Below are 25,634 nucleotides of genomic sequence, written 5' to 3' on the forward strand. Positions count from 1 at the left end.
CCAAACAAATCTTTGCAATTGCTTCCGTTCCGCTTCCGGGCGCGCCCCGGTTCCGGTTCGCTTCGCAGTTTCAGTATAACAATGGCGCACCGAAATGCACCCGGAAATGCATCGCGCAAGCGAGCCACTCCCGTGAAACTCCAGGATCCAGATAACAGATAATAAAAGCATAGCAATACCGATCACTTCAAATGGGTGTGTGTGTGTAGTAGTAGCGACACGAGCAGTATTCCGTTTAGAGAAAGAACCGTCCGATGGGTAAAACCAGCACCAGTTCGCGCTATAACAGAACCGAAACGTGAGACGAGCGAAAGCACATTGACGGAGCACAGCACCACTACGGCACCGACACAACGATGCCTGTTTTCTTCTTTTCCTTTTCCTTCCCTAAATATTAACTCTGTTGGAAAACAAAAACAAAACAATAACTAGTAACATGTTCGATGCTTCTTCCTATTACATTAATACAACATTACAACAGTACTATCAGTAGTAGCACGATTAATAGCAATAATAGTAGCAGTAATAGACTTGATTGTAGATAACAGCAGTAGAAGTAGCAGTAGTCATAGGCAGTAAAATATTCTTTCGCCTTCTATCTCTCTCATTCTCTCCCTTTCTCTCTCAATCTCTCTCTCTCTTTCTCTCTCTGCCTCTCTCTCTTTCACTATCCCCTCCATAGTAGCACTGATGTTCACCGAGCGTACGGTGAGCGTAGTACTCGAGAGGTAGTTGCATACCGTAAAACATAATATTGCAACGAAATCTTCGGTGTTGAGTGTTATGAGTGTGTGCACGTGCAGGCGCATGTGTGTGTGTGTGTGTGTGGTCATCCGGCGGTCATTTCCTCCGGTGCTTGCTACGGTGCACCTATCAGCCTATCAGTGACAGCCGGCTGTTCGTTTTCCGCAGGTGCGCCCGCCACGGGATGATCTGTTCGCCGTCGTCCTCGTCACCGCCGCACACCGACTCGCCGGGCGTGGGCGGCGGCATGTCGGACAGGTTGTAGCCGTGCGCTGTCCCGGCCGCTTCCAGCTTACCGTAGCTGATGTTCTCCATCGAGCGGCGCTCCGTGTTGTTGTTGTTACCGTTGGTGGCACCGTTGCGACCATCGACACCCCCGTTGGTTGTGGCGCTCCACCCGCCAGTGGTCGCTGCTCCGTTCCGGTTGCCGGGTGCCGTGCTCGTCCTGTAGTGGGGTACTGGGGTACTGCCGTTGTTGTTGGCGCTCTGCTGATGATACTGGTTCTCCTTGGTGCAGCGCAGCAAACCCGGGTCGTCGCCGGCACCGAACGAGCTGATGTTGTCGATGGACATGGCGCGCTGCGAGATCCGGTTGCGCCACGTGTCCGACCGGCGCTGTGGTTCCTCCACCTTCGGCGTGTAAATCGAGGATCTGCTTTCAGGGTGGAAAAGACGGCAGAAAACACAACGGCTATCAGAAAAAGCGCACGGCACCCGACGATCCTTGCCCAGATAGAGAGGAGCTGGGGCTTGCTACTCCTGGCCGCTGGATCCACTGCACTGCCATCGACCTACCTGAGCTTGCTTTCTGCCTCCTCCTTGCGAGCGATCAGGTCGCGCTTCCACTTGGGAATGGCGGACAGGCGGCGGTCCTCCGCCTCCCGGGCCAACCGTTCCTCGAACTCCTTCTTGGCCTTCTCGGCCGCCTTCTTGGCCAGCATCTGGCGCTTCCAGTCCGGGATGATGTTGCCGGCGTTGTCTCGCTCCGGGACCTGAAAGATCTTATCAGCTGTATGATAAGGCTACCGAGAGAGCAGACACGAAAAAACACAAAATGGATAGATAGATAGCGTGATTGTGGGTGATGGGGTAGGTGGTGGTGGGTGGGTGGGTGGGTGGGTGCGTGCGCCCGCGTGCGTGCGTATGAGTGCGTATAGGTCAGTGTGTGTGTGTGAATTCGCGAATCTGGCCCGCAATTCCGAATCCAGGCTTGGATTTGGAAGGTCCGCTGTCTAACGCGGTTTGTGCTCTGTCCAGATGTTAGTGTTAGGAAAAGTTAGCAAAGCTTCACTAAACTGCTCGAAACTGTACACATTTTGAAAGCCCACTTCCCCTTTGGTGTGTTAGCTAACCAATCACCGCATCACGGTGTGGTGTGCTGCTTGTGATCGTGATTGTGATTGGCCCCTTAATAGGCTCCATAGGGTGGTGATTGTTATCTAGAGCGCTTGGCCGATGGCGATGGACCTCCGGATTTTAATGAATATAATAAATTATGCTAACAACCTCCCCGTCGGATCGCGTGATTGCATATCCGGCGGTGCCGGACCGTAGATATTAATCCATAAAAGCTGAAAACGGGGTCCAGATGAAGCTAAGAGACGACTACGAGAGACGGAAAGGAAAGTGGGACCGCGAGTTGTGTTGTGCTGGGGAAGCCCGACACTTTCCACACGATTCGAAAGGGAAAAAGACCTCGCAACACTATCAAAAACCGTATACAGGTTGGGGGTGCGGTGGTATCAGCGGTGGGGTTAACGGTACGCAATAAACACCAAATCACCAATCACACTGTGGGAACTGTGGGGAGTTGGAGCTCTCTCTCTCTCTCTCTCTCTCGCTCCCCCCTTCGAAACCATCACCCCTTTACCTGGTCAACGTAATTCTGCGCTGTGAATTGGCGGGTCACCTCCGAGTACACCTCGGTCGCCTGCCGGTCCTCCAGCTTCGCCCGCTCGACCTTCATCTTTTTCACGCCCGCAATGTCCTTCGACAGCTTCAGCTCGGCGATGAGATCCGTTTTCTGCGACAGGAACTGCTCGCTGGTCGTCGACAGGCACTGCATGCTGATGCTGCGCGTCGGCGCCGAGAACGTCTTCGAGAGCATCTTGTCGGTCCGGCGGAGCTGCACACTGTTCAGGTCCTGGATCGAGATGGCCGACAGCGGCTGGTGCAGCTTCCGGATGTCGCTGTCCTGCGGTGGCGGTGGAGGCGGCGGCCGGCCACTGTTCGGCTTATCCGTTGCGATGCTGCCGCCGCTGCCACCACCGTTACCGCCTGCCGTAGCTCGGTTGCTACCGTTAGCAGGGTGCTGTTGCTGTTGCTGTTGCTGATGTTGGTAAGACAGGGTCGAGCTGAGTGTGGCGCCAAGGATTTGCCCGAGCGGTGGTGCGGGTGGTGGAGGGGGTGGATTCGGTGGCTCCGAACCCGCCTGTACAATCAGGGTGGTGTTCAATGGCATATAATCCTCCGTATCTGATGATCTGATGGAGTAAGGAGAGAGAGTTTGCGGTTAGCGTGAGCCCGTTACACCTGCTGATCGCTCTCGTGTATGTGTGTGCGATTGTGTGTGTGTCGTGCCGTTCGTAATTGGGCCACACCGGGCTCGGATCGGCTCCCGGAACGGAACATTGCCAGCAGGCCTTTCGGGCAGTCGCGGCATGGATGATGATCGGCCCCGTGGCCTGTAGAGCTGTGTGTGTGTAGATGGAAGATAAAGCGTGCGTGCGCGTGAGAGAAAGTGTGCGTGTGCGTGAGAGAAACACAACGGATCAACGGATGCCTTTTCTCTCTCGCGTGCCCGCGCTCTCTACCGGCTTAGACTGTTGGAACTTCTTCGCAGGTGTCGCTGCCACTTCCAACTCCACACGAGCCCATCATTTACCGGCATAAAGCGAAGAAAGCTCTCCAGTGGAAGAGTTAAGACCCGAAACTGGAGTACGCAAAGCAGGCAGGGGGCAGGAGTCACAATCAACGGAAAAATTCAAACTTGAAGAAGGTAGTACACACACCGGGGCTCAGATGGAGTACCGGTACCGGCCGGATACACGCCACCTATATCAGAGCACACACTGGTACGTACGAAGGCACACACACACACACACACACACACACTTACTCACTCGCAACCCTGCTCCCACACAGCAGCTGCCAACTAACCTCTGCGAGCCCGCATTGGACTTTTTGTCACTGATACTCTTCAGATACTCGGACGGTTTGATCAGGTGGTTCGAACCGTCGCCGGAACCGTTCGGGAAGCTGGGTGGTACGAACGGCAGGACAAGCTGCTTGTTGACCAGGTTCGGGCCTTGGTGGTGTTGGTGGCGGTAGTGGTGTAGTTGCTGCTGTTGTTGCTGGCCGCCGGTTGAATACTGTTGCTGCTGTTGCTGGCCACTGGGCTGCTGCTGCTGCTGCTGCTGCTGTTGCCGTTGCGGTTGATGGTGATGATGTTGCTGATGGCAGAGCTGCTCCTCGACTGACGAGACCGTGCCAGTTCGGGGCACCTTCGAGCAGTGCAGCCCTGCCGCCAGTGCACCGCTTTCCGTTGCCGCCGCCGAAGCACCACACAGCCTGCCGTTGCCGTGAATCAGCTTAGCTTTCTTATTTGCTGCCCGCGCCGCACAGTACACCCCAGTAGTAGTAGCCGCCGCCCCCGGGGGGAGAGAGGGACAAAAGGAAAGTAAGAAAATAAAAATTGGAATGAACAACCGAAACACACATCGCAGATATACAATTTTCATCTACTTCATCCACTCTACTCCAATTGTTTCCATATCTGTCTATCTCCTTTTTCGCCCTATCTCTCTCTCTCGCTCTCGCTCTCTCGCTGATGTAGGTTGTAGTTAATCTCATTTTTTCGCCACTTCCTTCTAGCCATCCAGCCATTGTTTGTCATACTTCCGTTTACTTTTTCCAAAAGCCCTGCTTATAACTGTTATTGCTGTTACAATTTTCCTTTTCTCACCTTCCGAAACGTTTCAAAAAAAAAACAGGGAAAGAGCAAGAGAGAGAGAAAGAGCAAAATAGAGCGTGGCGAAAATTCATGCGAAACAAACAGTGCGAACAAGAAGTAGAGGAGCGAAGCACAAGAAGCAAACAAAGAAAAGCGAACAACGAAACAGTCTCACAGAAAGAGTGCAGAAAGTAACAGAGAGTGAATAAATTAGGGTGGCAAAAACAATCATTATACAGAAAATATCTATTCTTCTTATCGAAAAAGAGGCAATGGCTACAATATGAAAGGAATTGTACGACAAATCAAACCGTCAATCAAACTGTGCACGTGGATCTGATAGTCAAAAACACCGTCAGTCAGTAATCACACGAACATAAGGAAAAATTAACCCATTTGATTAATTTGCCTTTAAAATACTTGATTAACGACAACGATCTGCGAAGTTTCAGTGCCACATGCTCGAATTCGCGTGATTTCAAATAACACAAGGAACGCTATACGTGTTGCCTACACTACGGCGTAGGAATTATTCGTGCATAATGCTCGCAAAACCAGACTGCCTTTGGTACTAATGCATATTTACTATTATGTGCGAAATGCCAAATTTTTGGGCGGAAGTTAGCGCGGCCGGCTAGTAAATGAATGAAATAAAGCCCAATCTTAACCCTCGGTTTGTGGCGCGCTCATTGCCATCTACGCCACAGCATCAAGCACCTCTTTCTTTTTTCTGGCGTAAATTGCTGAACTTTCGTTCAGCTTTCCCTCTGTCTCTCTTCTGCTCTCTCTCTCTCTCTAGGCGGCTCTCTCGAGTGCGGCTCGACTGGCTCTTTCCGTTTGCCGATCGAGCAAAAACAAAGCTAAAAAATAAACAGATTGCGCACGGTACGATCAACTGTCTCGATCGATTCAGCTCAGCACTTCATTCTCGCTTTCTCTCGGTCTCTCCCTGTCTCTCTACAAGTTTGGTCAGGGTGCGCTGTCGGTAGAAGGTGAGTGGAGTTTAACGACCAAACGATTGCATTTATCGAATTGGCTGAGCGGACCTTGGCGAACTTCGTTAGTCCCAACGTTGAATTTTGGAACATACAAGAAAACGTTTGTTTCGAGAACAAATGGGCGATCTTCTTCACTTATATTTAGGGGCAGAATAAAACAGAAATCTAAATCAAGCAAATATCATTAAATACTGGTTACTTCATCGATCAATCTTTCAACGATCGTACAAAAATGTCAGAATTTCGTAGATGCCTAAATTTATGGTTTCCCACATCCCAACTGCCAGGTGAAGAACGTCTAATCCTAGGGAGTGTCAACAATGAACATCACTCCCATAGCCATCACAATCTTTCTACTCTTTCTCAGTGTCTCGATCATTCGAGAAGTGCAAGTTTCGCGCGTATCCACAGGATGTCCACAGTTTGGACAATATGAACGTAGGGAAGAAACGGTTGGTGTCGAGCTACTAATTGTAGTCTGTCAGTGCTATCAATGTTATTTTACTTTGTTGGTGAATGGAAAGGGAGCTTATGAAAAGCGGACTCTAGCGACTGTGTAACCGGAAACCTATTCTACAAGCCGTTAAAGTGCTCGAAGACTCCATCCATGTTGTGCGAATGTCGGATGACCATCCGGTAAAACAAGTTCCGAAGAAAGATCCCACTGGTAACTGACTGCTGAAAATCCGCAAAAATTACAAAATTGTTGGGGACAAAAAAAATCTACGCTAAAGGCATAAGTAGGCTTTAGCCTTCTGCGGTGCCACAGTTGTTCGAGTTTACTTCACCTGTTCACCTGTACTCGTGTGACTTGTACTTTTCATCATACATGGCTCTGCTTGGTTTGACACTTCTTGATCTGCACCGTATGATGAACGCAGCGCGATAATTCATCATTCATTCGCAGGGCAAACTGATCGAATATCTATTCACCACGTTCGTGGTGCCATATTTATGAACGTATTAGTATAAAATTTGTTATCTCGGTTTCCCCGGGACTCAACGCAGCTCAGTGTCAGTTCCGGAGCCGGTGTTCAGATCTCCATGTGTTCGAGAACTCCGACTGCCGATTGGATGCATACGGTTTGACGTAAAATTGTCACTGTTTTGTCGGGCGCAATGTCTATTTGAACGCACAGGAGAAGCGAATGCGGTACGTAGCGATTTGCGAAGGCTCCCGGCAGTTTAGTGGTTGTTCCCGGCAGTAGCGGTTTACTGCTTTGCCTCACGTCGACGGTGTGTGAGTGCAAAATAATAAACTCTCTCGTCAAACGAATATCTAATCCACCGTAAAATTTCAGTGTAGGCCAGCAGCCTCCGATCAATGTACCGACCAGAGCGAGCGAGCGAGAGAGAGAGAGATAGAAAGAGATGCTGGCGGGGCGCACCTACCGGAAACGATGGACATGCTCCGATTGTGGTTGCCACGGATCAGATCGGACGGCTTGAGGGTAGACTCCTCCAGCACCTCGAGCCCGGAATCGGAATCGTACTGCTGCTGCTGGTCGCTGTGATGGTGGTCACCGCCGCCGATCAGCCTCTGGAGGCGATACTGCTGCTGCTGCTGCTGCTGCTGCTGCTGTTGCTGCTGCTGATGGTGATGATGATGATGATCGCCGAACACCGCTTCGGTCTGCTGGTCGAGTGCATTGGCGCCCCGCGTGCCCTTCGGGTAACTGTAGCCGCCGCCGCCGCCGGAGGAACTGATGATCGGGACCAAAGAAGCAAGGTGCCCGCCATTGCCACTGCTGAACCCATAGCTACCGGCTTTCAGCGGTGGCGGAAGCGGCGGTGGTGGTGGCCCTAAGAGGGAGAGAGAGAGAGAGCGAAAATGATGATTTGCAGTGGCCCCGTTCAATCCGTCCATCGGCGGACACCTGTGCAGCCGGCCCTCCACAGACACACAGCGCATCATCATCTCCTCAAGATACGGAAGGTAGAAAAGAACAGACTGGCTGAGGCAGACGCCCGCGGAGAGCGATCTCCGGTGCGGTGTACGGAAGCACCTCGAACACGGCACCGGCACCTTCTTCTACTTCTCGGCGGCCGGCCACTCGGTGGTTGGTTGCGAAATTGCGGTGCGCCGAAGCGGAGCGGCGGTGCGGAAAATAGCGCACAGAATAGCATAAATCACCCGCCGACGCCATCACGGCGCAGACCGACGATCTTACGATCGGAGAGAAGCTTATTAGGAGGGCGATGATCGTTGCTGATGATGATGGGCCGGGCGCGTCTTTCGTAATTTCAGCGAGCCACCCGCAGCAACCACCACCGTCTTCCTCTTGTCGCCGATTGCTCCTCAACGAGCTTTTACTAGAGCGTGAAGACCAGGCGCTCCAGCGACTCCGGCAGCGTGACGCGTCCGTATGTAGGCTAACCTCATGATCATAAGCCACTTACCTGCATTTTTATTTTCTTCACCGCTCACCGGCGGCTGGGGCGGTGGCGGCGGTCCGTTTCGTTTGATTGCCTCACCAGCTGCGGCTGCTGCATGGACACCGATACCGTTAGTGGCACCATTCGCGTTAACGGTTGTTCCACTTGCTGCTTCGCCCGGCGCCGCCGCTGCCAGAGAGTACGGTGAATGTTGCGAATGTTGGTGCTGCTTTTTGCTGCCCCCCACCAGCCCCTTCTCGGCCGCCCGCTCGTAGACGCTCTCCGGGGAGCAGACGCTCTCGTACGCGTTGTCGGTGGTGCACGACGAGCGCATCGTGCCGGTCCCGGAGTAGTCCAGCAGCGATCCGCCAGCGTCCAGCGCCGACACGGAACCCTTCCGGCTGTGGGGCTGCTGCTCTCCCTGCTGGCCCTTCAGCTTGCCCATCACGTTGTTGTAGACGGGTTTCGGTAGCAGCTTCGTTCCGGGGTAGTGATGCTGATGGTGCCGCTGTTGTTGTTGCTGCTGCTGCTGCTCGTACAGCATGTTGTTGCGTTTGGCGAGCAGCATATTTTCCTTGTTGTTGGCGTACTGCTCGAAAAAAGAAGGCATTAAAAGAAGAGGCACAAGTGAAGGTTGAAGATTTCGACGCTGCCGGTCATGGTCCCCTTAGGCCCCCTAGTACCTGATTGTTGGCGGTCAACTGCAGGATCACGTCGCTACGGTTCGAGCTAGCGCTGGCGGACCGGCTGTGGGAGCCACTGTCACGCGACCGGCTTCGACCGACACCGTGCAAGCTGTTCGATACTTCCGCGCACGCCGCGTACTGTGTCTGCTCCCTGATCAGGTAGATGTCCTCGTAGTCATGTTCGTGGCTCCCTCCGCCCACGCTCGACGCCTTGCCGATCAGGTCAACGACGTGCGCCGGCGGTCCGCCGCTTGTTCCAGCACCAACGCCTTCGCCAGCCACCCCACCAGGTCCCGGGGCGCCCGGGCCACCACCCGAGTTCGAGGACGACACCGAGAGGTCCTCGTCGGAACCACTGGCGGCACCGCTGCTGCTCGAGTGTACCTCGCCACCCGGCACCAGCGCTCGGTTGTTGTTGTTGACGATCTTCTCCTCCTTCAGGACCGCACCGTCCGTGTCGAACAGGTCCTTGACGCGGTTGTAGATCACGTCCTGGGGGTCGTGCAGGAAGAACGACTCGCCCGAAATGCTGCCGCTCGGGGACGTGGGCGTCGACGAGCCGCGCCGCATCGGGTTCACGTAGACGCCGTCGTTGGGCAGAACCGAACCGTAGTACGCGTCCGGTGATTGGCGCGCGTACAGACCGTCCTGCGAACCGACAGAGCCTCTTAGGATGAGAATGACACCGAGCGGAATGTAGCCACCTACCTTCGTTTTGCGGATCGTCGGTGGGTGCAGGTAGAAGGGTTCCGAGTCGGAGCTCCCGGTGGACGATTTGGTCGACAGTAGCGTGCTGGAACCGTGCTGCTGGTGAACCGACGCGGCCGACGTCGTCTTGGCCCGGGTGTACGTACCGGCCGAGCTCTTGCGGGACGCCCGTCCCGAGTGCTTCGGCAGCGAGCTGCCCCTGACCTGTGACTGGTACGCGTCCTGTAGCTGCTTACCCGCGGGTGACCCACTTTTCGGGTGCCCTCCTCCGCCGGTGGCTGCTTCGGATTGCTCCTGCTGCTGCTGCTGTTGCTGCTGCTGCTGCTGCTGCTGCAGGATGTTGCCGTGCTGGACCAAGACATTCAGACACTCGACCTGCTGGTTCTCGGCCGCATCGTTGATCGGACTCTTGCCGTACTTGTCCAGCGACAGCTTGGCACCGTGCTTCAGTAGCCAGCGCACCACGCTCAGGTGGCCGCGGGACGCGGCAAAGTGCAGCGGCGTCGCACCGTCCCCGTCGCGCAAATTTGGGTCCACCGCTTGGTCCTCGATCTGCGGAGATCACCAGTCAGCAGTCCGTGTAAGCAGTGTAGTAGTAAAATACGAGGTGTGTTAAAAATGAAGTAAGACATTTGAATTTTCGTGGCGTTAGGTTGCTACACATGTCAGTGACTTATGGGGAAAAGTTCGGCCATTTTGAGTAATCATTCAGTTTTTGACAGCTGTTTTGCTTGGCCCAAAGAATACTGACCTGTGACTGGTACGCGTCCTGTAGCTGCTTACCCGCGGGTGACCCACTTTTCGGGTGCCCTCCTCCGCCGGTGGCTGCTTCGGATTGCTCCTGCTGCTGCTGCTGTTGCTGCTGCTGCTGCTGCTGCAGGATGTTGCCGTGCTGGACCAAGACATTCAGACACTCGACCTGCTGGTTCTCGGCCGCATCGTTGATCGGACTCTTGCCGTACTTGTCCAGCGACAGCTTGGCACCGTGCTTCAGTAGCCAGCGCACCACGCTCAGGTGGCCGCGGGACGCGGCAAAGTGCAGCGGCGTCGCACCGTCCCCGTCGCGCAAATTTGGGTCCACCGCTTGGTCCTCGATCTGAGGAGATCGACAATCAGTGCAAGCAGTGTAGTAGTAATATACGAGTTGTGTTAAAGAAGTAGTAAGACATTTTAATATCCGCGGGTTACGTGAGTTCGATTGTCGATTTCTTTTTGGCGTTAGATTGCTACACATGTCACTCATTTATGGTGAAAAGTTCCGCCATTTTTGAGTAGTCGAGTCGACAAAGAATCTTTATGAAGTTTTGTGTGAAAAAAGAAACTAAGAGCGCGGACGCAATCGAAATGTTGACTGTGGCTTAAGGTGATACGATGATACGAAGACCAAAAGCAGCGCTTATCGGTGGTTCCAAATTTATTCAGAGGGCCGGGAAGATGTGAACGTCGAAAAGCCAACTTTGGTCGAATGTGAACAGTTTTGCTTACAGTTTTCTTCGATTGCCGTGGTCGTGGTGCATCATGAGTTGTTGCCAAAGGATACAACGGTTAATAAAGAATATTTCCTGCAAGTTATGCTCATTTCGCGCGAAGAAATCCGTCACAAACGCACCCGAATTTGTGGGAAACCCTAAATTTGCTGTCACGCCTCTGCTAACACATCGCGGTTTCTGCTCAATTTTTTGCCCAAAACAAGTCACTAATGATGCCAAAGCTACCTTATTCTCTAGATCTGGCCCCCTGTGACTTTTTATTATTCCGGAAACTGAAACAGACCATGAAAGGGCGACGCTACGATACGATTTATGAGATAAAGACGGCATCGCCGATGATCCAAAACACGTCCAAACAAAGCAACTGTCAAAAAGTTGACCGATTACTCAAAATGTCCGAAAATCGAACATACGTACTCTACTTTGTCAAATGTCTTACTGTCCTATCTATTACTTACTATCTATCTCTACTTACCATCCACCGCAAACAGTCCAGGCAGCCCATCTGCGAGGCGGCATGGATCGCGGCCATACCGTCGCGGGCTCGAACGTACAGCGATCCGCCCGCTTCCAGCACGAGAAACTTCAGCACCTCCAGGTGACCTTCCTGGGCCGCCAGGTACACCGGTGTGACGTCGTTTTCCATCTGTGTGTTGGCGCTGCGCGAAAGAAGTAAACGGAGACCTTCCTTCCTGTATTACCGCATCTAGGTCGCAGACTCTTCATCCGACCGACCGACCGACCGCCCGCATGTCCACCCCAACTCACCTGATGTCGGGGGCCGCTTCCGTCAACAGGCGCACACAGTCGAGGCATCCGCGGGCGGCCGCGTAGTGCAGCGCCAACGCGCCGCCGGCCGGACGCTCGATCGAAGTCATCGTTTGGGCATGGGACGAATCCAGATGGAGCAGGTATCTGGACTCCTTGTAGTCTGCAGTGTACTCCACTTTTAGGCTACCGTACGGAGGAAACGAAACGAACGGGGAAACGAGTGCGTTAGTGGCCGGAGGCAACGCAGAACCAGTTTCGGGGAGGCACGCTCCGAAAATGAGCGCGCCCCATTAGAACGAGCACCTCACAGGCCCCTGGTTGGGGGTCTGCTTAAGTAGAGCACTGCGACTACGGCCGCCCAAGCTAATTCCGGTATTTCAAAGATACGTACGAGTCCCATTTCTTTTGCCACCCCATTCCGGTTCAGTTGCCCTTGCCGCGTTCCAGGGGTAGGGCTCCTGCGGTCGGCGCAAATTGGACCAACCATGCGCCGCGCGCGCGATGCGGTTTGCTCCGATTTTGTTTTCGTTTGCCTTCGATCGCTCTCGGTTCTTGCCACCCGGCCAGATGATCGTTAGCCCACTAAAACGACTCTGGATGACCTAGAGGCAATATGTAGGCAATCGTGTGGACTGCATTTCCTTTACTCGCTGCATTGCTCTGCTCTGCGCTTAGACTCGTTAGTGTCCCCGTTCGTGTGTCTCGTCTTCGTGTACCTAGTTCCAGACAACTTTCCTCTAATCGCCTGACCGAACCGGGAGGCGATCGGTATGTAGGTGTACCGGTAGCCGGCGGGGGGTGTGCAACAACTGCTCAGTGTCGCAGCAATACGAACTAGATCTCAAGCGGCGCTGGGTAAACCAACTGGTACCAAGCAAAACGAAACTGTATGACCTATTTAGATCGATTCAAAAGACTTGTGTTTAATGAAAATAGGGTAAACACTATCCAAGATTGAGGAAAAAACATGCCGTTGGTTTGAATTGAACACCTTCACCATAGCCAACGCTCAAAACATGAATTGCACGCGAACTAAAAGAATGATCTTTGACCCATTCAACGCGTCCATACTGGCCCAATGTTTACTTCCTTAACTTGATCTTCAAATGGATCAGATAGAGAAAAAAAAACCAATCGAATTTCGAAGAGCTATGGTATAGACGAAGCATGGAGTGAGGCCAGTGCTTTCCTAGTCATTGTTGGAATACGTCTCATAACAAGCCACATTTTGATACCAAACTCGATAAAAAAAGGATAGCAGAGTGTCCTCATCCCAAAATTACCACTTTCGTTCGAGCGCAAAAAACACCTTCTCTCCGTTTCGTATCGAACTTTTGTTTGTTGCGATGTAAGATCGTGTGTCCGTTTTTGGAACTCGTAAAATTGGCGCTGGCCCCCGCCCAACCACGCCCAACCACGCCCGTAGAAAGCCACATACATAAAGCAACAGAAGATTAACATTGTCTCTGTTGCAAGCCAGCAGACCCCGCTCGGCGATCGTCATGACGGCGAAGAAGTCTCGAGAGGATTTCAGTCGAGGAGCCGAAGTCTCACTTTCAAAACCCATTTCAGGTGCCATTGCGCAGACCGCCTACTTCGCCTCTGGGCCTACTGTCAGCGATGCTACCCTGTATCAGTATTACGCTTTACGATACCATTAGTGGCTCAAAAACAATTACTTTTAATGCAATGCTGCATGATGGGAAATAACACTGTTCAAGTGAAGCAAGTGGATGCAAAAGTGTTATAAGGAGTCCGTTCCATCAGAACCAACAATCGGACGTTGGTTTGCCGAACGCTGCGCAAACGTGGTCGTAGAGACACCGATGATGCAGATTCAAATGAATCAGTAACACCAGAAACAACCAGAAAAAAAGTCCCCAAATTCGTTTTGAATGATTGAAAAGAGAAGTTGCGTCAGTTACCTGACATTGCTGACAGATATCAAAAGAACTTGGTAGTTTTATATTGCATGAACGAAGTCTCATCAGAAGAATTCCTCCCACATGCAGCATATTGCCCCTGATTTGGCTTCTGGCTGTTCGCAGACCTCAAAACAACTGCTCACCGGTAAGGAATTTCGCTCGAATGAAGAGTTTATCACTGAAATCATCGAAGGCCAGAGATAAATCGTTCCAAAAAAGTTGTATTGAAATGTTAGAGCGGCGCTGGAATGATTGTGTGGCTCTTGAAGGAGAGATCACGTTGATGATCATAAATCCAACTTTGACCAACAAAACCCGCCTTTTCCCCCTTAGGCAGTATCTGAGTATCTGAAACAGTTATTGGGACTTTTTTATCACGTGCCTGTCTCGTTGTTGCTGGTTTGATAGATGATTTGGTGTTTTGCAACCCGGACACACACTGAGACTCTGCCCTTTCCGGACTCTTCCCTTCCGTCATGGCGGTCGCACTGAACTCAGCGAGATCCTCTTACATAAGGTAATGATAGGATGTATATTAATTCGCACGTTATCAGGCCCCATCGAGCATGCACCACGGCATTGGCGGCGGCGATGCTTCCTGCATCGGGACGGACCAGCGCTAGGCGCTACGGAGCTTTTGGCGTAACGGGCTAGGAATTCTGAAGAGTTCCGCTGTGCAGGCGGGGGGGGCGTAAAATTACTATCGTTATGTGTTGTGGGCCGCAACACGATCCACCACACCACGCGGTTTCTTCCTTTTTCCCGTAGGTACCACCCCCGGAGGTGAGGCAGCACTGTGAAGAGCACTGATGTGTGGAAGCAATAAATTACTGGTGGAAACCTTCCCAGCCAAAACAGCTCATGGAGCGCAGTTTTTTTTTTTTTTTTTTATTAGAGCAGAAATCACCATACACCTCCCGCCCAGCCGGCCCGCCCGACCGCCCGCATGTTGCCGGTGAACGCTCGGCGAACGGAACATGGGACGAAGAGTCCGTAGTAGCGAAATGGGGCAAGAAAATGACCCATGGCCCGGTTTTTTCCCCAATGGGTTACTTACGAATCATCTCCGAAGCTCTAGCCAGAACATCTGTAGCTCGCGCGAAAGGCGAGTGCGCACGCCGTTTCAAGAACCGTTTTTGCGATTGTCTGCGGTAAGAACTTACGGTCGAGAGCTGAGCTCGAGCCCCCGCTGAAGAGAGAGGTGAAACGCAACGCAATCTATGGACGACCAGCGGGGGGGGGGGGGGGGACCGCGCCGGAACACCGCGCCGAGGGGGGCGGGGACCCGTGTGGATAGAAAGCTCATTCGGCCCATTAACCAAATCTCGCGAGCGAACGCAGTTGCACCTTGCTGAAGTCGTCGCGCCGACATGGAAACTTGCAGCCAGCCATGTGAAACTTGCAACCAGCAAAACCAGCTAGCGCCTCTCCACCACCCCCTGGACACCCCCTGCTCCTGCTCCACCGCGGTGCCGATTATGCGAAAGTGAGTGAGAAGTAGCAGCCGAGAAGTAGTAACTCTGCAGCAGTAACGGGTCGTCACGCACAACACAATGGTCGGAAATTAGTCGGAAAAGTCGTGAAATGGTGGCGGCGAGCAAAAACATACCCCAGCCCAGCCCAGCCAACCAGCCACCACCACCAACAACAACAAATGAAAGGCGCTTGGAAAGGCCGCGACTCAAACACAACCGCAAGCGCACCTGCACCTGTACCAGGAGATCCGGTCCAGGCCGCCCAAGGTGTAGAAAACCCCGCCGCGGGTTGCGCGGCTATGTTAGGTGGGCAACAACTACTACTACAACGAGGCTCGGATGTGTGTCTGTCACTTCCTGTGTCCCTTTGAGTCCCAGTGCCTCTGAGCTTCGCTGCCTGCGCCAATGCGCTGGGTCTCGTCAAACCACATTAGTTGAAAGTTGCCGACTAACATCCTCCCCAGCAGCTGACGCTTGCCGCGTGTCACCGGCTCACGGGAGTTTTCTCTTTCCATTTCACTTTGATTGTTCCATTTTTTTGTTTTGATTTTGTTTTTTCAACTGAAAGTCGCCATCCAGTAGTTGGTGTGTTCTTGGGTTGGGTTTTCGAGCACTTCGAACGAACATTGTTGTGTTTTCCTTGCAAAGCGCTAATGGTTTTGCGTTGACAGGATCTTCACCACGCACATTGCCCTAAGCAGCTAGTCAACACTGGTAGTCGACAGTCATCGCAGAAGGCATACGTCTTTCGAGATCCAGGCAGCACTTCAATTGGGAAAGAATTTTTTTCTCATCTTTCCCATTAACCTGGCAGAAACTTCACTCTTCCGGGGAAAATGGTGCGCGTGACGGTTGCTCCTCGATTTTATTATCTGCTGGGGGGGTTGAAGCAGTAGTATTGTGGTATCCTTGCCAAAGTACTAGTACCAGGAGCGATGACGAATCCGACCGGCTAGCACTAGGACTATGTGGCAGGGACCGAGAACAATACACCGTGGATACACCGCACACTGACAGACGCGAGCCTTGAAACGGCAGCTTGATCCGGAACCGGTTGTTAGTTCGAAATTGGAAAATTCTGCTCGAATCGATCTCGAACTGATCCTGAACCGCCTTTGCTGGCACATGCTTAGAACCGAGTATGAAACTTGAAGATGCTGCATGGCACATCCGTTCGAAAGATCACCCCCCAAAGGGACGGCCCACGCCCAAAGGAGGCAAAACGAAACCTCTCCGAACCTTGGCGCTCAAAGCGCATATTTTGCTGATCGCGTTTGGTCGCTGAAGCGAGCCTCAACTCCAGCCGTTTAAGTTACCGCACCCCAGTCAGTTTCAAAAATCATTTCGCGGAAAACCCGGAACACCGTCGACGGAAATGGTCGACCAATAACCGAAACAGTTTCGAACGCCTTTTTCGATCACCGCCATCGGTGCGGCACACTACGTATCGGTGGTCCTTGCGTGTCACACGAGAGCGTGTTGCGCGCGAGTCGGTATCGGTTTTCCCTTTTTCCGTTTCTTCACCACCGCCACCATGCCACCGGCCTCTTCCTCTTGCTGTGTTGCATCGTCGTCGGTGGCAGCGATGGTTGCGATTTAATGAGCCGCCGCCGCCGCCGCCGGGCTTCGAATTTTCCTTTCTCCTAAGGGGTGGGGGGGGGGGCCCCCGCGGGGCGGCCGAGACCCCTGGGAAGGCGCGGCTCCGAAAACAAGGGGGAGGGGGGGCTGGTTGACCACCGAAAGCCGACCGAAAACCGACCGAAACCGATCCAAACGGAAACGTCAAACTATTCGTCGGCGTTTACTTCTTTAATTAGTCAAACCGTCAAAAACCAAACGGCACCTTACGTGACCCGATACCAGCCCCCCTCCCCCCCGCAAGCTACACCAACTCCACCGAAGAATGCGCCACGACTTCAAAGGGAAGCAGCTCAGGAAAAGTGTTGTTTTGAAGGCATCCTTGACTTGAGGCGCTTGTTCGTTTGGCCCAATACGTGCGGGATGTTCCTAAAAGGTGCCACCAGAATTAGTTCCACGGGCACGGGCCAACAGGATTGGCTTTTTCCTGGCGGCGCTGGGCTGTATATAGTGTGATCTGCGCTGGCTGGCTGACTTACCTGTTCTCCGTGACGGACTCCAATGTCAGCATACACCCACAAACACACGCGAGGCGTACGCGTCGCTCTCGACCGTACTAATACGCGGCTCTTCGTGCACTATAATCACGTCGCACAGTGCGTCGTCGCGACGTCCTACGCCTGCACCGTCTGGCCGTTACTACTGTCGGATCGGAAAACGTTAGCAAACCCCCAGCAAACACCGATACTAAGTGTGTGTGTGTGTGTGTGTGTGTGTGTGTGTGTGACCCTTAGTGAGAATCCCCTCCCATCCCGCACCTCCCTCACTAACTCGCATCAATGCACCCAGCCCCCCCGGGTAGTATCAACAGACTGGGTGCTGTCCTGTCCTGGACATCGCTTCGGAAAAACAAACGTAATCGGTTCGAGCAGCTACAAAGTGATCAGGAGGGGAAGATGGGTGGGTGGCGGGGGCGGTCGACTACTGATAGCGAGGTGACTCGAGTCCCCAATAGTACAGCGGCGCACATTTTCGAGCACATTCGAGCACACTCGAGCACCACACACCGAAACTACCACCAAGAATTGCCAGCCCATTTCCCAGCATCCCCGGGGCAAGGGTTGCTGGAATATGGTAGGATAACATAAGGATAACAGAGAGAGAAAGAGAAAAAAAGAGAGATAGAGAGAGAGAGAGCGACAGCGAGCGATAAAAAGAGAGTGACGGGAAAGTCAATTCAGTTCAAATCGGAAAACGAGGACGCGTCGTCGACCCCGTCGTCGTCGGCGGCGCCCGACAGATATGTTGTTGCAAGGGGGTGGCGCAAGGCGATAATCGTAGGCCCCTGACGCATGACGCGTCCCACCCCGCCCCCTCGTTACCACACTTCAACCCCCTGCGGCGCAAGTGGGGTAACGAAACAAAACGCGAGCAACGAGCGAGGTGAAAAACAAAGAGCAAGACAGAGAAAGAGAGAGGTAGAGAGAGAGATAGTGAGAAAATGGAAGAAAGAGAGAGAGAGAGAGCTGGCGAGAGAGCGAGCAGACAATGCGGATACAAATAGCGAAAATTTGCTATTGACCTCCAGCAACAAACTCCAGCGCACAGCCGGAGCCGTTTGGTTTTTCCTGCCACTTTCCTTTCTTCCTACACTACGATGTGGTGGTGGTGGTGTGTATGTGTGTGTGTGTGTGTGTGCGTGGACTCGTTGTTGCTGCTGCTGCTGCTTGACTACTTGACGGAATTGGATGGCACTACCCGGCCACTTCCGATGATGCTGTCCTCCGCGGGTTACGAATTCGCTTGACTCAACAACGATCTGCGTTACGATCTTTCCGGGCATGCGTGTGAGAAAGAAGACTTTCTCTGCTACATGCCTACACACACACACAGACACTGGACAGGCGCACACAGGACAGGCTTGGTTAATTGCTGAGGATCCTGGAGGATGTTGATAGCTTGAGTCCGGGTCGCCGAAATCGTTTGTTGCCCTTTTTGGGGGGTTGTCTCTTCACGAAACACCACAAGCGCACGCGCGCGATAACACGCGATCACTGCCAACCACGGCTAGGTGAATGCACCAGCAGGATGCACCAACTTTCTTCTTTGCTGGAAACGTTGGGGCGAAAGGGGACCTCTTTTGCTCCACCACCACAACACCACGAACACCACCAGAGCAGAGGTGTTGTGAAAGCTTCCGAAGCACACCCAAGCCACCCTCTGACACGCACCTTTCACGCACGGTGTTCACAGGGGAGAATACTTCGAGTGAATAGCACACCAGTGAGCACGAGCAGCAGGTGCCTGATACGACGATCTACGCGTCCGCCTTTTGCTGCGCTCCGGTGCGCAGTCAGAACGGTTGTGAACGGGGCTCCGTTGGCTCACGGTGCGCGACGCCCCAGAAAAACTGGCCGAGCCTCCGAAAGCTCCCGATCCGAGGAGGCTCCCGAAGCTCGCCAAGCCATCGTCGACGGCGAGCCGCGCGCTCTCTCGCTCGCACCGCCGGGCTCAAAAGCAGGAAAAGTCGGCTGCTGCTGCTGCGGTCGAAGATGATATGCTCCGAGTTCGAGAGCCCCCATCAGCCATCGCGAGCCGTCCGATTTCTTCGCCAAAAGCAAACGATGGGGCGCGAAAATGAGACTCCGGACACTCCGGTTCGGTCGGTTCGTCGGCCGTATGGCCGACGGTTGGGTTTTGGGAAAGTTGAGCGGGCGGGTTGAGAGAAACCCCAGAAGGAGAGCAAAACACGGGCCAGCGGGCGAGAGCGGTCCGACCCACGTCGCTCGCTCGCTACGTCGAAACGCTGGCTGGGTACTAACAAAGTACTACGCTACGGCACACTCTGCTGCTGCTATTGATGCTAACAGCTAAGACGCACGCACGTCAAAAACAAATGTTTTATGTTTAACACTCCACGGTGTCGTCTGTTGGTGTCCCCCTTTTTTGGGACGAAGCGAATCTTTCGCCCAAAAAGGGCCCAAACAAGACCGATAGCCTGAGTGACGAGCACCACAGACCCATTGTCGACAAGGTTCGACCGATTAATTTGATAAAATTCCCATCAGAAGATGTCCTTTGATGTTGTTGTTTGATATTGGGAGCCTTTTTCTTCTTCTTTGCGTATAGAGAACCCTTCTGGGACTTCCGGACCAGCCAGCATTCCTTCGGACGGAAGGGAGCACTGGAGGCTGCAGGCGCCCTCGTCTACTTAGAATAAACCAAGAATCACTCTCTAGACCAATATGTATACCCCGTCTTTGTAGGGAAAGTACATATAAACAAAGTTGGTGAGCAGTTTCTGGACATCCTTCTCTAGATCAAGGACGGCCCACGATGCCCAATGAGTCGGTCTCTATTTTCGGACTATATAAAGTGTATCAAGGTCATGATGTTCAGTCATGATGAGTACCTTGAAGTGCTTTTCCCGACACTCCAGGACTTCGTAGGGACTCTGGTACGGCGGCAAGGTTAGCGAAGGGCAAATCGAGTCGCACGGAGCTGCACGATCGGAATGCACGGAATGCGAGCTAGACTTGTTAGTGTGTACTGATGTTAGAGCTGCTCGAATTCGCTGTTCGTAGCCTCCTTTACGGAGCGTATGAATTCTGCTTGATCGTGTGGCATGGTTCTACCCGTTTGTCGATGACAAACTCGGGTTAGAATGCGCAGAGTTGTTGTTCCGCACACCACCTCTGCCGGAGAAGCTTTTGATGATGACCCAGGAAGTACCCAGGCCCAACAGTATTGTGCCTAGCCCAGCATGTTGTATCCCTGCTCTGGAGGGCTGCTTTCTGGCTTCTTACTCCTGATTACTGCAAGCCAATGGAGAAAACGGTCAGAATATGGTGAGGCAATAGCAATGCCCGTTGTTAGACGGAAATGAGTCCACAATGTCCATGTCGATATTGCTTTGGGCTAAACCGTTGTAGTACAAAGCTCGTTGCGTCCTTTCCGCTTAGTATGTCGGCTAGCTCGGGATCGCGTGTTTGATCTTCTGAGCAGCTCTTCATAGTCCGTTGTCGGTGTGTTTGAGTTTGTTGGATGCGTGAAAGCCAATTCGTGGTTACCTTGCTATGGATGCCGGTATCGGGTTGAGCTATAAAATCTAACTGGCGTGCCTGTCTATGCGATGCTTTTTCCTGGTTTTGACGGAATATGTAGAGCAGTGGTTTATGGTCTTTGTTAACATGAAATGTGTGGCCTTCGAACATGTATCGGTAGTGTCGCATTGCGCGATATATAGCTGTAAATTCTCAGTCGTACGTTGAGTAGCGCTCCTGAGCCTTCTTGGTCAAACTTCTTGGCGAAAAAACCTAGTGGCTATACTTGATGATCGACTATTTGGCAGCTGCGCCTACGGCGATGTCGAATGCGACGACCCATAGCGAAAGTTTAGCGGTTTTGGCAGGGCGAGCTAGAAAAGTTGCACGTGCCAGCTGTTGTTTTCACCGTTCAAAAGGAGCAATTGATGCAGCAGCCCATTCCACAGGGGTTTGGTCTTCCTTTTCGTTTCCCGGAATCATCTTCAACTGCGGACCTTAAGAATCCGCCTGGCTTGCGGAATGAATAGTCGATAAAAGTTAATCATGGTTAAGAACCACTTTGATTCCATGATCGTCTTCGGTAAAGCAATCTGTTGGATCGCTTTCACACACTCGGGGGACAAGGGACGTGTTACTTGTTTTGGTAACTAGGTGCCCAAGAAATTATATCTCCGATCGGGCAAATTGGCATTTCGACAAGTTAATCGTCATCTTGTCTGGTGTTATGTTGTATGGAATGGTTTTGGCGTTTGAAACGCAATGGTCGCCGCAGGGTTTTCAGGTTCTATCTGCCTTTTTAACGAGCTGAAGCGGGCTGGCCCAGCTGCTTTTCGAAGCCTGCCGCTTACAAAATCCTCATAGTGCGCCATCCTCTCCGCCATCGTCTTCGTCGTAAAGTGGTTACGATCATACTTATGATGAAATCAACCAATACGACCAACCGTAACACGTAATTTTACAGTGGCAGATCCTTACGAACTGCCAGAGATGCTCTAGAGAATTAAAGTATCGGCAAAACAAGGCAAAGTGCAGTAAGTTCGCAGGTCCTTGTGGTATCTACGCTACGAGATTCTAGCTGTAAAATGCGGCCTTCATCAGTCCGCGGTTCATTAGTTAGGCACAACTTCCACAAGTGGTACGGATACTAGTTTCGGGTAGCTCTTACAACAAGGGGAATGCTCTTGCGCTTAGGGGATGCTCTCGACGTACACCTGTACCTAAGATATGCCTAGTGTAAGCCACATAGTTAAAGGGCTCAATAGTTCAACTGCATCGCGGATGTTATTAAAGATGACTTTTTACTTTTATATCAACCCCCCCGTACATACCACTGCCAACGACTCTGTCAGCGAGAGTGAGTGAAGAAGAGCACCAACGAACGAAAGAGAGAAGGGGGGAGAGAAAAAGAGAGAGGCAACCAGACAGACAGACAGCGAACGCGAATATCCGCCGATGTTGTGTGAAAGAGATCGTGTGAACCGAACACACTAAGCTTTCTCTTCGCGGCTCAGCGCTACCGAGCATATGCTCGCCATGAGATCTCAGAAAATGAAGCAAAACTCCAGCGAAAGCATGCAACCGTACGACGTAAAGGAAAAGCACCCGGTAAAGGGTACGTGATAGAGCCCCCGGCCCGATTGCCCCCGTTGATAGAGCAGTCGGCAACGCTCGTCGTTGTCATGCCAAGAGCCACGAGTTCGATTCCCGAGACTGGCATGAGTACCGGGGGGTTGGCGTGAGGCCAACAACCCCGTCCGTAAAACCACAACGTTACAGTAAGCAATAGAGATCAACATTGTCACTGTTGACGACCCCAAGACCACTCGGCGGCGGTTGTAGTTTTGGAGTATACAACGAAGAATCACTTATCACGGCAGAGGGCCAAAGAAGAAGAAGTGCCAATGAAGATCGTCGAATGGTCATTGATATAAGATTTAATGGTGAAACAACCAATGATATTGCAAAAATATTGGACAAAAGTTAGGCACCCTATCGCCTATTAATCAACGGTTACGAAAACGAAAGTCGTGTTCATCGTATCGTAGCTCGGGGACGTAAAAAGTCAACACCAAAGTGAATTGATAAAAGTAAATGCCTTCACCACGAACAGTTTTCAATACTCGACAAAACTATTCGACAAAAACATGTCTTATTTTCAAAAACATTCCCCACCTAACAATTTTTTTACTCTGGGCATGCTTTAAAACCTTCCTTATTGGGAAAAAGGTGATCTGGACTGATGAACTGTGAGCTAGTTTCGTGGACACAAAATAAAAACTGGTTCAGGACACAATCAACGCACTTGGCTGGGAACTTGACCCCCCCCTCCACCACTGCATTCACTAGACTTGGCCCCTTCCGATTATCATTCATTTTCATCGATGGTACACGTATTGGCTGAGTAGCACTTCGTTTCCTACGAGGAAGTCGATATTGGATGATTGAATTGGTTTGCTTCAAAATAGAAGAATCCACGATTTAGCAGAGAGATGGGAGAAATGAATATCTAGCGATGGCATCTACAGGGTGGTTCATATAAAATCTGTTTTTTTCATTGGGTTATAAAAAACGGCTGAATCTTTTTCGATGGTGAAACATTTATTTAATAATAATAATAATATCGGTCATTTGAACGGCCCTGCTTACTGCTACTGCTTTTGCTGATGGCGTTGCGCCAACTTCTCGACACCCTGTACAGGTGCCGTACAACAACATCGAGGGACTTTTCCGAACCGAACATCACCGATGAAGGTATACGTCTGCTGCTACGCCATCTCACGCCTAACTCTTGCCGTCCAAAGTTACTCTCCCGTCCAAGGTCCAGCGAGCAACGCCAAGAGTGAAGAACTTCTTGCCGCCGCGGCACAGATAGGACTTCTCCTGCTGAACCGCGGATGTGTGCTTTCCACGGAAACGTGGTCGCCAGAGAGTCGGTCTTCGATGTAGCATTCTCAATCCCATTGCAGGATCGCAGGTAATTGGGTGGGTACTATACAGGGACCGCAGGCGTCGGACCTTTCGGCCATACGTCGGCAACACGGCGGAACAGCCGGAAAAACGATCCGCATCGTAACACAGGGTGATCTCATTGCCCTGCGATTGTTTCCAGCCGTGGCCGGCAGCCTCTTCGGGGAGCTTCTCGGAGAAGGTATCTTCACGGTAGCTACCGAAGGTTTCATGGCGGTGTGGTTTGTGTTACATTACGGCTGAGTTTGGTGCTGCATTAAGGCTGTGCGGTGCGCTGCATATTGGGAACAACACGATAAACTAAGCAGATCATGTAAGTGTAGTGTGATTAGTGTGCCATCACGCATCTAGCATAGCATGTGTATTCCCCAGATCTGGATATAGTTATTATTGTTGTCATTTTCATTGGACATATTTTGAGCTTGAAGTTCTTCATCCTCTCCATCTGGAAAAGAGAAACGCACATATATTTATGCCCCGGCATGTATATCGCGCGAAATACGGCCATAAAACCATTCCGTTTGGTCAGCGGCTGCAAAACCTGTAGAACCTGCATACACCTGAGCATTTCTTTACTTTCTTGCATATATATGAATGTGTGCTGCTCCTTTGGAATTCGTCTCTAAGAAACGACCGTTGCCCACGCGGGGGAGGTTGAGGGGGCGGTATAAAAGCCTGCGTATGATTGACCAGCAGTGTGTGTGGTGGTCGGGGAGCTGATGGGCTGTATTTTTGCGATACCAACGGTCGTTTGGCTATTTTTCGAGTTCTCCACATGAGCACAACAAAGTAGCAGCTGCAGCTGCAGACTGGTAGGACAATGGCAATTATAATATGGTCTGGTATGCGAGAAGGTGCCCAACCGTTATACTCCATTGTCCTGAAACCGACGGCTCCGATTTTTTTAAAGCTGACGAGCTGCTGACGACTCGACTCGTCTCGTCGTCACTCGAAGCAACCTGTGCACAATGCTGTTGATGATAGCAATGCAAATTAATGATGGCACTTCCGTCGGTAGCGCTCCATATAGCCCAATAGAGAAGGTGTCCCCCGCAATAATGTTTTCTGAGTATTTCATCCAGGAAATAACATAGGACTTCTCTGGAATTGGAAAAGACGGTACCAGAAAGCTGTCGGTAGCTGCTTATCGTATGCGATTAATGTGCATTTTTTGGCTGTTTTTCAACTCCTTTGGTGGAGTGGTTTTTCGTGCTGTCAGGTTCTCATTTTAGAAAAATTTTCTTACGTCATTCTTACTATTTGCCGGCTAATAATTCTCCAGCATCTTGCAGTTAATTTGTTTCGGTTCTGCAAAGACGGAGCGAGGCCAAGCCTTGGCAACCAAATCCGCTGAAAGCAATATTATACGCCACTGGATTCACCATACCATCATCTGAGGGGCTGCACACCCGAGGACATGGTGCCTCAGATGATAAAGAGCGTGGAGCGCTGGAATGAAGTAAGGCTGGCTCTGCGCGGCATCACCCAAAGGCTGCAGCGCGAGTGGAACGTCTACCAGGAGCAGGCAGCGCGAAGAGCAGAAGCGACGGAGGTGCGGCGCCTGGCACGGCTCAGTAACTTTAATTTAAATGTCCATAGTAATAAGTATCTGTTTTAGAATTTAGAATTTAAGAATTTGTGTAAGGGTCCAGGCCCCCCGGGTTCCCTGAAAAGGAACGTGTATCGGGGGACTGGACACACCTAGTTCTTCAATAAAGAACACTATTATTTAAAAAAAACTGGATTCACCATCCCAAAACAAGGTTTCGGTTCACAGAGGTTTCGTTGTGCTCTTTATGTATTTTATATGGAAGGAAAGACGAACCGTAACTCCGCACGTAAAAATGTCAAAGCGATCCCGCTTATGTCAAATCGTATATGAATCCACCGCTTAACACCGCTCACCGGTCCTTCGAAA

At 51.8% G+C, this 25,634-nt stretch overlaps 1 protein-coding gene across 1 annotated transcript in view; it reads right to left on the bottom strand.

Annotated features, from left to right (window-relative positions):
• Nucleotides 1–873: 873 nt before the first annotated feature.
• The window catches only part of LOC128278356 (uncharacterized), a 32,930-nt gene continuing 8,169 nt past the window's right edge, over nt 874–25,634 (bottom strand). The window contains exons 4-15 of the mRNA XM_053017077.1: nt 11,723–11,908; nt 11,430–11,613; nt 9,465–10,016; nt 8,754–9,404; nt 8,095–8,545; nt 7,317–7,497; nt 7,087–7,202; nt 4,225–4,351; nt 3,904–4,074; nt 2,615–3,227; nt 1,540–1,736; nt 874–1,396 (exon numbers count right to left, since the gene is read on the bottom strand). Of these exons, the coding sequence (XP_052873037.1) occupies nt 874–1,396; nt 1,540–1,736; nt 2,615–3,227; nt 3,904–4,074; nt 4,225–4,351; nt 7,087–7,202; nt 7,317–7,497; nt 8,095–8,545; nt 8,754–9,404; nt 9,465–10,016; nt 11,430–11,613; nt 11,723–11,908 (3,952 nt within the window). The remainder of the gene's footprint in view (nt 1,397–1,539; nt 1,737–2,614; nt 3,228–3,903; nt 4,075–4,224; nt 4,352–7,086; nt 7,203–7,316; nt 7,498–8,094; nt 8,546–8,753; nt 9,405–9,464; nt 10,017–11,429; nt 11,614–11,722; nt 11,909–25,634) is intronic.

The sequence above is a fragment of the Anopheles cruzii genome, chromosome X (assembly GCF_943734635.1).
Source record: "Anopheles cruzii chromosome X, idAnoCruzAS_RS32_06, whole genome shotgun sequence".
NCBI lineage: Eukaryota > Metazoa > Arthropoda > Insecta > Diptera > Culicidae > Anopheles > Anopheles cruzii.